The 16136-nt window shown below is 41.4% G+C and overlaps 1 protein-coding gene across 1 annotated transcript in view; it reads left to right on the top strand.

The window, feature by feature from the left end:
- LOC149432952 (lactase/phlorizin hydrolase-like) overlaps window positions 1-14868 on the top strand; it is a 61614-nt gene extending 46746 nt beyond the window's left edge. The window contains exons 11-17 of the mRNA XM_089664776.1: window positions 869-1067; window positions 2675-2874; window positions 4833-4942; window positions 6483-6617; window positions 8419-8639; window positions 10452-10694; window positions 14535-14868. Coding sequence (XP_089520902.1) covers window positions 869-1067; window positions 2675-2874; window positions 4833-4942; window positions 6483-6617; window positions 8419-8639; window positions 10452-10694; window positions 14535-14791 — 1365 coding nt within the window. The 3' untranslated portion in view covers window positions 14792-14868. The remainder of the gene's footprint in view (window positions 1-868; window positions 1068-2674; window positions 2875-4832; window positions 4943-6482; window positions 6618-8418; window positions 8640-10451; window positions 10695-14534) is intronic.
- Window positions 14869-16136: the final 1268 nt, after the last annotated feature.

Genomic DNA, 16136 nt, shown 5'->3' with positions numbered 1-16136 from the left:
CAGTGAGGGGAGCTCTGGTCTCTGATTAGAGGGAAGTGACACCCCCCCCCCCCCTCCACACAGGAATTGAGGCTGTCAATCACATGCTGTGTGTCGGAGGTCCCTCACCTTTTTTGTCTAGGTGTCAGCAGTGATTCATGAGATAAGAGGAAAAAGGCAGCAGACAGAAATTACACTCGGTGCTGTAGATTGAGACAAGTACACACTATAGAGGGATATGCTTTGTTCATATTTCATGTCTGAGGTTTACAGCGACTTCAAATTGAATGATAATCTATATGGAGGAAAAAAAAATTAATTTCCAAACATGGAAAGGTTTCTTCACAGTGAGAGCTGTGAAAATGTGGAATAGACTCCCTCAAGAGTTGGTTCTGGCCAGCTCAGTGGATTGCTTTAAAAAAGTCCTCGATTCTTTCCTAGATACACAGAATATAACTGGATACTAACATTTATAGGTAAAGTAGATCCAGGGAATATCCGATTGCCTCTCGGGGGATCAGGAAGGAATTTTTTCCCCTGCAGGAGAAAACTGGATTATGCTTTGCTGGGGATTTTTTTTTTGCCTTCCACTGGATCAACCGTGGGTATAGGATTATCACTTTTTTTTTTAATGGTTGAACTGGATGGACTTTTTTCTTTTTTCAGCCAGACTAACTATGTAACTATGTTCACAGGTAGCAGAAAGCACCATCTGCCAACCATTTCTCAGGAGAAAGCTAGTGATTGGCCAAGATGGATTTTGTGCCTTGATTGCTTATGCTATGGGGAAAGATTTTATATTCAAGCTCAGTGTTTGTAATGTCCAATCACCATCTAGCTCACTTTATCAACACTTGACAGTAAGACAAATATATATCTTTACATCCAGGTGACAATATATCACTGGGACCTGCCACAAGCTCTGCAGAATGTAGGTGGCTGGGAAAATGAAACTATAGTGGAGAGATTTAGAGAGTACGCGGATCTGCTCTTCCAGAGATTGGGGGACAGAGTGAAGTTCTGGATCACCCTCAACGAACCATACATCGTTGCCTATCTCGGATATGGAGAAGGCTCGTTTGCACCTGGTAAGGGTTATGAAACTACCTAATTCATTGGAGTAATTCATTCTTGATACATAAAGTTTGTCTCAGATTGAATGTGCAGGCTGCTGGAGGAGGGTTAACCTGTCAATTATCAAAGCTTTGGTTGTATGGCAGCAATTCAGGTGACAATGAGCTTAGGCAGGATCCTAGTGCGGTCCTATGGTCCGACACTCAGCAAGACACTTCATTCTAAGTGAAAATAAAAATAAACAATAGAAAACAAATCAAGTAATCCTTAGAAGGTAAGTAGAGATGCCACTTTACCATTTGAAACTAGAGAGAGAGATTTTTATAATTTTTTTACTGAACATGGTTAATAGCAAAAAGTCTAAAATATTGCTTTTTTTTCTGAAAATTGTTGGTCTTTTTTTGCTTATAGCGCAAAAAGAAAAATGCACAGGCGATCAAATACCACCGAAAGAAAGCTCAATTCATGGGGAAAAAAAATGTAAATTTCATTTGGGTGCAGCGTTGCATGACCACTCAATCGTCAGTTAAAGTAACGCAGCGCCGTAACGCAAACAATGGCCTGGTCAGGAAGGGGGGGAAATCCTCAGGAGGGAAAGTGGTTAAAGGCAAGCAAAGGGATGCATGTGGCCCAAGAGCCACAGTTTGGGGACCACTGTTCTAAAGCCACAAGTCTTTTTTTTTTAGTTTAGATAGAGGTATATGCTTTGTTCATATTTCAGGTCTGAGGTTTACAGCAACTTTACATTTAATGATAATCTATATGGAGGAAATGAAATTTAATCTCCAAACACGGAAAGGTTTCTTCACAGTGAAAGCTGTGAAAATGTGGAATAGACTCCCAAGAGTTGGTTCTGGCCAGCTTGGTGGATTGCTTTAAAAAAGACCTGAATTCTTTCTTAGATACACAGAATATAACTGGATACTAACATTTATAGGTAAAGTTGATCCAGGGAATATCCAATTGCCTCTTGGGGGATCAGGAAGGAATTTTTTACCACCGAAGGAAAGCTCAATTCTTGGGAAAAAAAGGACGTAAATTTAATTTCGGTGCAGCGTTGCATGACCGCCAATCGTCAGTTAAATTAACGCAGCGCCATAACGCAACAATGGCCTGGTCAGGAAGGGGAGTAAATCCTCTGGAGAGCAAGTGGTTAAAGGCAAGCAAAGGGCCTGGTCAGGAAGGGGAGTAAATCCTCTGGCAAGCAAAGGGCTGTATGTGGTCCAGGAGCCACATTTTGGGGACCACTGTTCTAAAGCCACGAGTCTTTTTTTTTTTTTAGATAGAGTAGGGAATAGTCAAAACCTCTTTATTTCTGCCATTATATGTCCCATTAGATAGATTTCCCTTCACTTCCTGTTTTGTGGACACTACAGGAAGTGAGAGGAAATCTCTTTATTGTAAAGGATGCTTCTTTTAGACAGTTACCACTGGAACAAGTGTCACCATGGAAATATATCCCTTCTCTTTCTGTTGTATTGAAAACTCCCCATCAGGAACACACATTCTAACCATTGACCACTCTATCCAAAGCTAAATATTTGCCTTTAGATACACTTTAATATAAAGTGATAATTTGATGTGATCCTGTTGATCAGTAATGTTTTCTTTCAAATACAAGGCATTAGTTCCCCGGGAGTCGCGGTGTATGTGGCGGGACACAACCTGATAAAGGCTCATGCTGAGGCCTGGCACTTGTACAATGACAAATACAGAGCCACACAGGGAGGACAAATCTCCATCACCCTCAACTGTGACTGGGCTGAACCCATCAACCCATACAAGCAGGAAGATGTGGATGCGGCACGAAGATACTTGCTGGTACGTTGTATCTGTGTGAGGATTAATGCGGTATTAAGCGCAAAACCAAAAAATTCATATATTACAGCATATCAATCATTCAATGTGATGGCTGCACTAGTTTTCTTTCTTAGACTTTCTTTCCATTATTTTCACCTCTGTGATCTGTTGTTTTTCAACAGAACAAGCTGTTCTGTAGATGTAGCACTTAAAGCGGAGTTCAGGCTCTTGCCCATCCCCCCCCAAAAAAATTAAAAGTCAGCAGCTGCAAATTCTGAAGGTGCTGACTTTTAATATTAGGGTACTTACCTGTCTAGGGATCCAGCAGTGTCCTTGCCCCAAGCCGATTCTTCAATAAGCTGTTGAACGCTGGTGCCGCCATCTTGACTAAGGGAAACCGGCAGTGAAGTCACGTGCGTGAAGCTCGCTGCACTTTGTGAATGGGCCACAGTCCTCTGGGACCTTGGAAGTGTCCCAGAAGGCTGCTGCAGGGGGGGGGCAGGATAACTACCAGCTCAGTTTGCCATGGTGAACCTGTCAAAACCGATGGAGCCTGTCAAAACCAGGTACCTGCTCCCACCCAAAAAGTGCCAAATGTGGCAGTGGAAGGGGGAATGAGGCAGAAAAGTGGAGCTTCTGTTTTTGGGTGGAACTCCGCTTTAAGTTGCATTCACATCTAAGTGTTCCGGGAACGCTGGCAATAACACACATTGATGCCTGCATTTCCAGAAACATGCAAAAAAGTGGCAAAATGCGCAAGGCAGTTATGGCGCCATTATTGCGCAAGCAGTTCCCCCTTTTTTTTGTATGTGTGTCGTGCGACAAAATTTGGAACGCAAAACGCACTTGGCTTAGTGTCCAAAATATCGTGATTGGGCAGCCCTATGCTGACACACAACACATGCACCAAAAAACACAGAATGTTGCGAAGGTGTGAATGCAGAGGGTTGAGATAAACCATTTAACTCTATCAACATGCACATAAAACATTCATTTGGTGTATATATTGGTGTTAAAGATCGACGCGTTTTGCGAGGGACCTGCTTCCTCAGGATCCATGCCTTTTATACATGCAGACAAAATTTCAATCTACAACGATAGGTAAAAAATAAATAAATATACAGTACATGCACTTATAATAGTCATTGTACATCTATAATAAAAATAAAAAGAGAAAAGGATATAATACAACAAAGCAAAAAATGTATGAACTTGTGTGATGAAAAGGGAAAGGGAGGAGATAATTACCCCTCCAATATGATAGGGTCTGAGTTGTTGGGTGGGGGGGTGCAAAAGAGACCTGGATTTAGCCCAACCCAATACCTACATGTCAGTAGCGAGTAACACTCCTGTCCCATGTATATGAGGCTGTCTCTTTTATGGATATGAGGCTGTCTCTTTTATGGATACGAGGCTGTCTCTTTGCTGGAATTGGAACTGTCTCTTTTCTGGATATGGGCCTGTCTCTTTTCTGGATATGGGCCTGTCTCTTTGCTGGATATGGGGATGTCTCTTGCTGGATATGGGGATGCCTCTTGCTGGATATGGGGACTTCTCTTGCTGGATATGGGATGTATGTTTGCTGGATATGGGGTATGTCTCTTTGCTGGATATGGGGACTTCTGTTGCTGGATATGGGGATGTATGTTTGCTGGATATGGGGTATGTCTCTTTGCTGGATATGGGGGATGTCTTTTGCTAGATATGGGGCTGTCTCTTGTGGGATATGGGCTGGTCTCTTGCGGGATAGGGAGCTGTCTCATTGCTGGACTGGGCTGTCTCATTGCTGGACTGGGCTGTCTCATTGCTGGACTGGGCTGTCTGTTTGTTGGATGGAGCTGTCTCTTTGCTGGATGGGGCTGTCTGTTTGCTGGATGGGGATGTCTCCTGCTGGATATGGGCCTATTTCTTTGCTTTATATGAGCCTGTCTCTTTGCTGGATATGCACATAAATGATAGTTCTCTACTTTTTGCCTTAGTTTTTCGGTGGTTGGTTTGGATACCCAATATTCAAAACAGGGGATTACCCTGAAGTCATGAAGACCAATGTGCGTGAGAGAAGCCTTGCCTTTGGATTGCCTGAAAGTCGGTGAGCATTACATGTTACATGACAACTGAGCACAGTATTATTATGGACCTTTGTTATATGACACATGAGCACAGTATGCACAGGGACCTTTATTACATGTTATATGACACATGAGCACAGTACGAAAAAGGTCCTTTATTACATGTTATATGACACATGAGCACAGCACGAAAAGGGACCTTTATTACATGTTATATGACACATGAGCACAGTATGCACAGGGACCTTTGTTACATGACACATGAGCACGGTATGTACAGGGACCTTTGTTACATGTTATATGACACATGAGAACAGTATGAACAGGGACCTTTATTACATGACACATTAGCACGGTATGCACAGGGACCTTTGTTACATGTCATATGGCACATGAGCACAGTATGAGCAGGGACCTTTATTACATGTTATATGACACATGAGCACAGTATGCACAGGGACCTTTGTTACATGAGCACAGTATGCACAGGAACCTTTGTTACATGTTATATGACACATGAGCTCAGTATTCTTAGGGACCTTTGTTACATGACATGTTATATGACACATGAGCACATTATGCATAGGGACCTTTGGTATATGTTACATGACACATGATCATAGTATGCACAAAGAGCTATGTTACATGACACATGAGTACGGTATGCAGAAGGACCTTTGGAAACCAATAAAAAGATGAGAATGCTGCTCAAAGCTCCAATATTTTCAATCTCGTGATTCCCACACGTTGACGAGTGCAGCTGCAAATGGGCCTGTTCCACCCACATAGATAGACAACGCGCAGACGATAGGAGCGCACTCTGAAGCTGCCCAATTCTAGGACTTCAAAGTAGGCTTCAGCATTTCCACATCTGAGGCTATGCCCCTCTAACACGTTTCACCCACTCAAAGCAAGACATGACACATGAGCACAGTATGTACATGGAGCCTTGTTACATGTCATGCTACACATGAGTAGAGTATACACGGGGACCTTTGTTACATGTCACATGACATTTGAGTACAGTATGCACACATGTAACACACAAGCATGGCTGCTCTGTAGTGCACATGTGTGCTTCAATCACATTCATTCCTACACCATGCGATGACTTGTGGCAGCAGTGAGTACGGTTTTTCTATCAGAATGAACTGGGCTGTGGCACACATTTGCGGGACTAAGTGGCCATTTTGGGGGGAAAGGCTATGTGGTTTTGAGCAGAGCAGCACAATGAAGATCATAGATCAGAGCTGAAGGTATATATCAGACTTAGTGGAAAGCGCTCGGATGGTGGAGAGAAGTTAATCATGGACAGCCATACAAAGCAGGGGCGGACTGACAACTCATGGGACCCTCGGGCAATAGGGGATCATGGGGCCCCTGTGTCCTTGCCCAAACTCAAAAAAGCCTATGAAAAAGGTACCAGGGGCATCTCATGGGGCCCCCTACTGACCCCGGGCCCTCGGGCAGTGCCAGAGTTTCCAAATGGTCAGTCCGTCCGCCCCTGGTACAAAGGTATAGGTACCCTATAATGTTATGTTTTTGCTTTTTTTCCCACAGTTTGCCAGAGTTCACAGAAAGTGAGAAGCAGAGGATTAAAGGGACATACGATTTCTTTGGCCTGAACCACTACACTACAGTCCTGGTGGGGCGAGCTGTCTATGACTTAGATTACCAGGCTTACCAAGGAGACAGGTAATTCTTAACATCATTGCGGACATTATTCCAACATCAATTAGATCTACATGGGTCTAAAGTTCATCATAGATTCAGTGGACTGCCTGGCACTTCCACTCAGTAAAGGGCGACCTGTTCTGCAACATAGTTGACCATTGGCGGTGAATTGACCGGATGATTGACTTGTGTTTGGATCGCTTCTGACTTTGTAGGCTGTCAGTATCAGCAGAGAAGTTTTAAAACTGTCATTTCAAAACATGAAGCAAACCAATGGTCAGTTTGAATTGTAAATCCCAGTAAAGTCACATTTATACAGATATGACACTGCGGGGGTTACTTACTAAAGCGGAAGAGTACAAAATCTGATGCAGCTCTGCATAGCTTCCAACTTTTATTGCTAAAGTTTAAAGTGGTTCTAAAGGCCCAAGGTTTTTTACCTTCATGCATTCTGTGCATGAAGGTAAAAACCTTCGGTGTGCAGCAGCCCACCCAATACTTACCTGAGCCCCATCACAATCCAATGATGTGCATGAGAGCCTCGGCCCTCCAGGGACACTCCCTCCTTGTTGGCTAAGACAGCAGCAGAAGCCATTGACTTCCTCTGCTGTCAGTCCAATCCAGTAAGCCATTGAGGAGAAGGAGGGGGCAGGGCCTGAGCCACAGCTCTTTGTGTGATTGCACATGCAGAGCAGCGGCACGGGAGCGAGCCGGCTTGGGTGCCCCCATAGCAAGCTGATTGCTCTGGAGTCACTTGGCAAGATGGAGGGGCCGGGAGCACTGGTAGGGGACCCGAGAAGAGAAGGATCGGGGCTGCTCTGTGCAAAACCACAGAGGGGTTGATTTACTAGAAATGGAGAGGGCACAATCTTGTGAAGCTCTGCATAGAAACCAATCAGCTTCCAGTGTTTATTTTTGTTAAAGATTAATTGAACAAGCTGAAGTTAGAAACTGATTGGCTACCATGCACAGCGGCACCAGATTGTGCCCTCTCCAGTTTTAGTAAATCAACAGCTATGTGAGCTGCAGATGCATAACTGGCCATGAAGACGATGGGCTTCTGTTCACCTCAAAAGTTCCTACTGCGTAAAATAGAGATAGCTGATCTAAGCAGAAAGCCATTTGAAAAACCCAATTATCAGACTGATAAAAAAGGACACCCCACTGGAAAATGTCTGATGTTAGCCAGTGTTGCGGAATACCACAAGTTGGTTGTGTTGCCCTGTTACATAATTTACTAGTCATATTTTTGCAAAATGAGCATGAAATAAAATGTAGAAGTGATCTGAAAATGGATCTGTCCTTTGAAGAGTGTTTCCATTTTTCATTTTTTTGTGAAATCCTGAAGAATTAAACCTCCAAATGGGTTTTTACATCTGCCAGAGCCTCAAGTTGTGACAGCGCGGTGTCTGTGCTTACATACCCAGCCATACACGCCAGACACAGCCTTGAGAAGGGGGTCCAACTGTGCCTGATGGAGTTTTTTTTTACTTTTATAGTTTGGGAGAATAGAAACACCCAAAGGTGGGCAAGAGCAGAGCCATCGTCAGCAGGTAGATCTCGCCATAGGAGATGTTAAGAAGCCAGGAGATGTCACTAGGCCACTCCTGAAACTTTAATATTGCCTTTGGATGGACCAGCCCTTTAAAAGCATGCATAGGAAAATTAGGAAATTCAAATTGGGAGAAGGAGCACTTCTCCCAAATTTCTGCCTTTAGTATTGGCCCACCAATATTTGTTTGAACCTTTTCCTTACACTGTGGGTCTTAGGAGATATGATACGAAGGTCTGTCATCTTAATAGATGTGTTTTATCATGACAGAGAAGTCTACCTATGGAGTGACCGCACCTGGCTTGGGTCAGGCAGCTCCTGGCTAAAGGTGACTCCTTTTGGCCTGCGAAAGTTATTAAATTGGATAAAGGAGGAATTCAACAACCCTCCCATCTATATAACCGAGAATGGAATATCTGAACGTGGGACAAACTTGAAAGATGTATGGAGAGAATACTACTACAGATATTATATCAATGAGGCCATGAAAGGTACAAAACAGAAGTATTTACTTACAAATAAGCATATGATTGAGAAATATAATAAAACACATAAAAATACCTAACCAGAGGTTACCATCAGGGAATACTCCAAACTGTCTGAGTGGGAAAGAAGGATACTTTTCAGCAGAAATTGTTTGTGGATGTATCCATGTCATACATGCACCCCCCTTCCTCCAATCATCATGATAATTTGAAGTGTATCTAAAGGCAAGTCTTGGAGACCATTGTCAGTATGTAGGATTATTGCCCATCCACAAGAAAAGATTATTTTCTAAAAAAATTAAACATTTCCAATATATATGCTTTTCTGCACACAGAAGGATATCACTAATTATGTCTTTTGTCTCAGCCTGCCTTAAGGAGAATGTCATTAAAACCAGAAACTGTTGGGACAATGAACACTTTATCCGCACTATATAATATACAGAGTGCAGGGGTCAGGAGTAAGGCTGGCCAATACACTATACAATTTTCTTACAATTGTCTGTTCAATTTCTGCCAAAATTCATTTAGATTTACCTTCAACTATGTAGTGCAAGAGCCTGCCTAATTGGATACAATGGAAAGTGTTGTTTAATTTTGACCTCATATTATATGGTTTTTGGTAAATCTAAAGCAAAAATCTCAAGAAAATTGTATAGTGTATGGCCAGCCTAAGTTAAATACAAAATCACATATACTGTAAAATGTGGCAGTCAGGAAAAGCCCCCCCCCCCCCTGTTCTCATCTAAATTCCCTCTTTACATCAACAGTCCCCCATCAGAGTCCCCCTTTATAACAGAGTCCTCCCCCTTACATCAGGATCCCCAAAGTCACCTGACTTACAAAATGGCCCCCAGAACCCTCCATTACATCAGGGTCCCCAGCATTCAGCCCCTATACATCAGGGCCCCAGAGTCCCTCTTTTAAATCAGGGTCTCCAGAGTCCCCCTTCCTCCTCACACTGAGGTCCCAAGAGTCTCTCTCCATTACATCAGACTCCCCAGAGTCTGAATATCGGGGGCTGGAGGCAGGGTAATCATATGATGAGTTGCTAGGACGCTGGGCCTAACCACTAGTGCTGACAGTGGTGGGCAGCAGCATTGGGCAGAACCTATGTTACAGAATGTAAACACAGAAGATTCCATCCACTGTGCTGTACAGTTCTGCTCATGGACTTTTATGGACGCAAGAAATCAGGTGTTTTTGTTACAAATTGTCTGTGAAAATATGGATGGTTGACAACCCTGTCAATGAGACAGAAGTGAGAGATGGATGAGAAACCCTAAATGTTACTGTTGTCACCAGAACAGAAGGTGAAGGTAAATCTTCCAGTGGAGACACCTGTTCCAGTGAGAGCACAAGGGGAATGCTCCGAACATTAAAGAGATTTTGTTGTTAGCATAGAGAATCCACTAGATGGCACACAATATAATATATCCTTTTTCTCTGCCCTCTCGTGGAGTCCCCCTAAAACTTTATAGTAATCTCAAAATTTATTGACAACAGCATTCTGGCTTTCCACTGAACTCTCAACCTTCCTTGGCCTTGTTGGGTGTTAGGAAAGTCTCTCCAATGGGGTCCTAGAAAGGAATGAAGACCCAAAAAAGGGATAGAGCCTAGCCAGAACCTCAATGAAAATGGACAAATACAGTTTGGATGTGGTTACTCTTCACATTTAGGTATTACAGAATACTTCCTATTGGTTGTCACAAAGTAAAACTAGTTGAAAAATGTTGGCCAAGCCATAGTGGGTAAATCCAGATTAGGAAAAACAAACCTGACATTTTAAAATCATTGTCTATGTTCTTCACCACACAGCTGCCAAACTGGACGGGGTGGACCTGCGTGGGTACTCAGCGTGGAGTCTCATGGATAACTTTGAGTGGGCTAGTGGCTACTCAGAACGCTTTGGTTTGTACTATGTCAACTTCTCCGACCCAGCTCTGCCTCGCATTCCCAAGGATTCTGCCAAATACTACAGGTCCGTTATTAGGTGTAATGGTTTCCCCAATCCTCGGAATATCTCTCATCCCTGTTTCCGACCAGAGAATGTTCCTGAAGGTGAGTTGAGGGGAGTTTAGTGCAACTTTACTGGGTTGTTGTCATACAACGTCATAGTGACTAAAAGAAGGGGACCAGCTCACTGTCTTTGTTAACTTTGTCATTGAGAAAGGTGGTTAGGGCTTGTCTATTGCTTGTGCATCCTTTTCTGCTGCCTAATCACCACAAGAGAATGGGGGAGCTGGGATTTTTATCAGTTGGAGGGATGAATTTTAGCACAAAGTATGTAAGCGAAGAACTCGGCCCGCCATATCACCAGTGAATCACAATGAATTAATACACAAAAATGTAGTGCTTTTTTCACCCCTTTTTTTTTATTTAATACTGATTTTTTTTCAGAATAGCAAATGCAGTAATTTAGAGTTTGCATGGACAGGTGAGTGCAGTATTGCACTTTTGATAGATAAATAGGACACATTTTCCTAGAGACTTACACAAAGAGACCAAAGAGAGGGGCAAATGAGTAGGATAGAGTGACTGAACGATTTGGTTACAAATGAGGGACAGTTGGGTGCTCTGCACTCTGGTCAGAATGAAAGAACCAACCTTCGCACCTTCATACTGCCTCTGGTTTTATGGTTTTAATTGCGACTTAGCTGCAGTGAATCAGTCTACTCCACTACTTATAACTAATGATCTTCTACAGTAATATGATGTTGTGGGAACTCTGTTCCTCTACCTCAAACAGAAGCCACCTCTCTCATCTAGACCTGAAAGAATTGCAGAAACTAAATGCTGGTGTGCACACTGCAACTACATGAGGGACCTCTTAGATGTATAGATGTATGTTGGGGAAGTACTGGGACCACTTCATGCTGTCACAGACCTGAACATTGCTCATTTCCTGGGCAGGTGAGAGGTGAGCATTCTTCACTAATCCTTGCTTGTAACAGAATGGGGAAGAGGGAGGGGGCAGATTTTTTTTTTTTTATAGGGGTTTTCAGACTATGGAATTGATTTACTAAAACTGGAAAGTAAAACATCTGGTGCAGCTCTGTACAGAAACCAATCAGCTTTCGAGTTATTTTTTTGTTGAGTTCCACCCTTTTTACAAGTTCCTCTGGTCTCAATGCCCCTGTTCCTGGTTTATGCTCCTAAATGGATATCTTTTTTTTAGTTTTTCCGAATACCTATATATATTATATCCGGGCAACACATCCGGGCAACACTTCCGGTCCCGGCCGCTTAGTTGATTTTGTCATTAGGCGATTCCCATGAACTCCTGGGATATCAGCGTGATCTATCCCAGGAGTCTTCGGGAAGCCTTAGTTATATCTCGCTCTATTTTGGTTGCAGGCGTTGCTCCTTTCCTCAACCGCACTTACCTTCTGGGTTCTCTTTTGATTGACAGGTTACCATAATAAGGTGGATTGGAACAACTTCCAACGATGCCGCCGTTGCTATGGCAACCTGTAATCAACAAACTGCACTGTGTCATTACTAGGCAGGAGCGAGAACGGGAGTTACATGCTGGGTAGCCAGCTGCACCTAATTTTGGAAATACACAGGAGCGGACTTCAGATGTCCACATCCCCTATGGCCCCTGCCTGCTTCTGAGATCAGTTAAGATATTACAAATTTAAATGTAACAAGCATGAAAACAGGACAGTATCCAAATATTAGAGTACAAGTACTAACAATTGCGGGGGAGCTTTTATTAAAAAAAATTGCTTATGGGGACTGGAGCTCTGCTTTAACCTAACAGGCTGAATTTAGAAGCTAATTGCCCATATGGAAGAAAAATATATTTTTAAAATATTCTTCCCAAATATATTGACATATATTTGAAATACTACAATTTTGGCCATATTCAATATATTTCAAAATATATTTCAATAAATATATATACTGCATGTTGAAATGCGTTTTATTACAAAATATATGAAAAATATTTTTAAAAATATATTTCAAATATACTGTGTGTCTTTAAAGATACATATCTACATTTTTGGAATGCATTTACAAATATATGTCAAAATATTTTAAATATATGCTTTTTTATATGTTAAAAAAAATCTAAAGAATATATTTAAAAAAATATATTTTAAAAAATATTTTTCATATATATATATATATATATATATACACATTTATTGAAATATGTTGGATATGGCCAAAATTGTAGTATTTCAAATATATGTCAATATATTTGGGAAGAATATTTTTAAAATATAGTTCAAATATATTTTTCTTCCATGTGGGTGGCTACCAGGCACAGCTGTACCAGATTTTGCACTCTCCAGTTTTAGTAAATCAACCCCTATGACTGCGCTTTTTTTTTTTACTAGGGTTTTATCTGTTCTGATAATCACTGTTCAACAGGTAAAAAGTTTTGGGCATAAAATTAGCTAATCTTACATAATTTTGGGGTGCTGAAAACGAAAATGACCCTAAAAAATGTTGATTGGCTCTAGTTTCCATGATATATTCACCCATCTAATGACGTAAGCCATTCAAAATTATGATGCAACTTCAGCTGCATATTGCGCAATTGATACTGGTGACCAATAGAAAATTGCATGTATACTGAGATGATGCAATATTAGCCTTTAATTGCATCACTTCACTGCATAAAAGCTGCAGTATCTGTAGCTGATTGTAGTTCGTCTTTACATTTCGTTTTATGCTTATATAGGCTACTCAGTAATGCCTCGAACTTTTGTGAATAAAGCAGATAATTTCTGCTATATCTGCGGTGAAATAACTTTTATCTCACAAAAAAGGAGGATTGATTAAGAAAGCCTACAACTTGTATTTTGGCTGCAAGATAGGAGACCAGGACAAGAGCTGGGCACCACATATATGCTGCAATTCTTGTGGGACGGCACTGGAGCAATGGTTGAATGGAAAAAAGGCATCTATGCCTTTCGCTGTGCCAATGATTTGGAGAGAGCCAACAGATCATGTTAGTAATTGTTACTTTTGTATGGTGCCTCCAATTGTAAAAGGGCAAAATAAGAAGAAAAAATTATCTGTGCACTATCCAAATATTCCATCGGCAATACGTCCAGTTCCTCATGGAGAGGGGCTACCAATTCCTAAAGCACCAGAATCCTTCGTGGTTGAGTCAAGTGAGGAAGAACCTGAGGCGTGTAGTCACGTGCAGTTGTAAGAGATAGCCCTTTCCTCGAATACAAGAGAAAAGCCAAGAGAAGCAAAACCGACACAAACTGAAGACAAAACTAGTGAGAATCCTAAGTGTTAAAATGATTCAACTTAGCTTATGGCTATAATTTTTCTTGGTAACCCTATGCAATATATTATGCCATTTAGGCTTTGTTATGTAGTCAATATCACTTGCTTTATATTTGTGGAAAGACATCTATCTATATAATTATTGTGCATTATGTAGTCATTACGCCTATAGTAGAAAACTTTCCGTTTACAGAAAAACTAGAGCCAATTGACAAATTTCATTGTTATATTTGAACTCAGAATGTGAAATTCATTAAGAAATGGATCCTTTTGTTTCCAAAACTGGCAAAAAATAAAAATTTGTTGAACAGTGTAATGTAAGCATGCTTGCCAGTGTGGCAAGTGTGTCTGCTGATTGATTGGCTGCCTCTGCCTGAGCAGCAAATCGGTGCCTCTGCCTCCCCCAAATCCAGCCCCTTGTCATGGATGAAAACAAGAAGCGGCTGGAAGGATCGAGTCCCTATAGAATGGAGGGAGATGGTGTCACTTGTAGGTTTGTGAGCCCGGGAATTGCAGTTGTTAAATAATCAGAATATTCCTTTAGTAAAAGTTTTCCTTTTCATTAGCTATGTAAAAATACTTTTAAAAATACTTTTTTAAGACTAATAAGCTTCTTAATAAAGACCTTTTTTTTTTGCTCTGCAGAGACAACCACCAGCACCAGCAGGACCAGCAGCACCATCAGCACCACTCCCAAGAATACTCAGACAAACGGAAGCCCAGAACCCACCAAGAAAACAGAATCTGTCCTTTTCCTAGGACTGGACATCTCTACAAAAGATGCCTCCACTGCTTTGTACGTGGAGTTTGCCCTGTTACTCACTTCTGTCTTGGGCATTATTTTATCTCTGGTGCTGTACATTAAAAAAGGCAAGAAGACAGTTCAAACTGCAACATTCTAACTGTGTTTGTTACTAATGTATAGTTTTTATATACAAGATCTTCCAGAATGGACTGAAATAAAATGACTTCAAACAAATATCGCATTTTATTTTTGTTTGTATGAGACTTTGTATGGTCAATCACATACTCCTCCCAAGAAACAGAATAAACATGAAGGAATCCTTTAGATAACTTGCTGGTCTCAGGGAACCCCTGCTAATAATTACTATATCTACAGCTCAGAGTACATTAGCGCGATGGTCACAAGGAAGAATGTTCCTTACAATAAATCCCTAATAACCTTCGAAAGAACCCTACGTTCCACAGAATCCTAGGGTTTGAAATAGGAAAGAGTTAAACCCCGTTAGACATTTTTGCTACCTACAGTATGTCTCATTGGGAAGATTTATCCTCTATTCTTCTTCCAGAGATAACTGCAAATTTTGGATTCCTCATTCCTTGCAGTCCTTTGTCTATGGTCACCAAGACAAATAGGGGGGGTGAATCTCCCCAGTGGGGACCCAGACATCTATAACACCCCAGAGATTTTAAACCTTCTATACTTTATCCAAATCTAAAAAAACGGTGGCTTTGGATACACTTTAACATGGTTAAAGAGAGAGGAAATTTTTACAGCCCACTCTCTCTTCCCAAAATTCTATACTTACCAAGTCTAAAAATATGGATTGTTGGCAACTCTGTCAATAAGACAGAAGTTAGAGATGGATGAGAAGCTCTAAATGTTACAGTTGTCACCAGAACAGAAGGTGAAGGTAAATCTTCCAGTGGAGACACCTGTTCCAGTAAGAGCACAATGGGAATGCTCCGAACATTAAAGAGATTATGTTATTGGCATAGAGAATCCACTAGATGGCACACAATATAATATATCCTTTTTTTTCCTTCTCATGGAGTCCCCCTAAAACCTTATAGTAATCTCATAATTTATTGACAACAGCATTCTGGCTTTTCACTGAACTCTCAACCTTCCTCGGCCTTGTTGGGTGTTAGGAAAGTTTCTCCAATGGGATCCTAGAAAGGAGTGTTCTCCAATGGGATCCTAGAAAGGAGTGAAGACCCAAACAAGTGATAGAGCCTAGCCAGAACCTCAATGAAAATGGCCAAATACAGTTTAGATGGGGTTACATGTCACATTACAGAATGCTTCCTATTGGTTGTCACATAGTAAAACTAGTTGAAAATGTTGGCCAAGCCATAGTGGGTAAATCCAGATTAGGTAAAACAAACCCGACATTTTAAAATCATTGTCTATGTTCTTCACCACACAGCTGCCAAACTGGACAGGGTGGACCTGCGTGGGTACTCAGCTTGGAGTCTCATGGATAACTTTATCACATTATATTT

Source organism: Staurois parvus, unplaced genomic scaffold (assembly GCF_062004578.1).
Source record: "Staurois parvus isolate SC_StPar_1 unplaced genomic scaffold, SC_StPar_1.0 ptg002034l, whole genome shotgun sequence".
NCBI lineage: Eukaryota > Metazoa > Chordata > Amphibia > Anura > Ranidae > Staurois > Staurois parvus.
The sequence above is the reverse complement of the archived record's forward strand: the minus strand, read 5'-3'. Positions and strand labels throughout refer to the sequence as shown.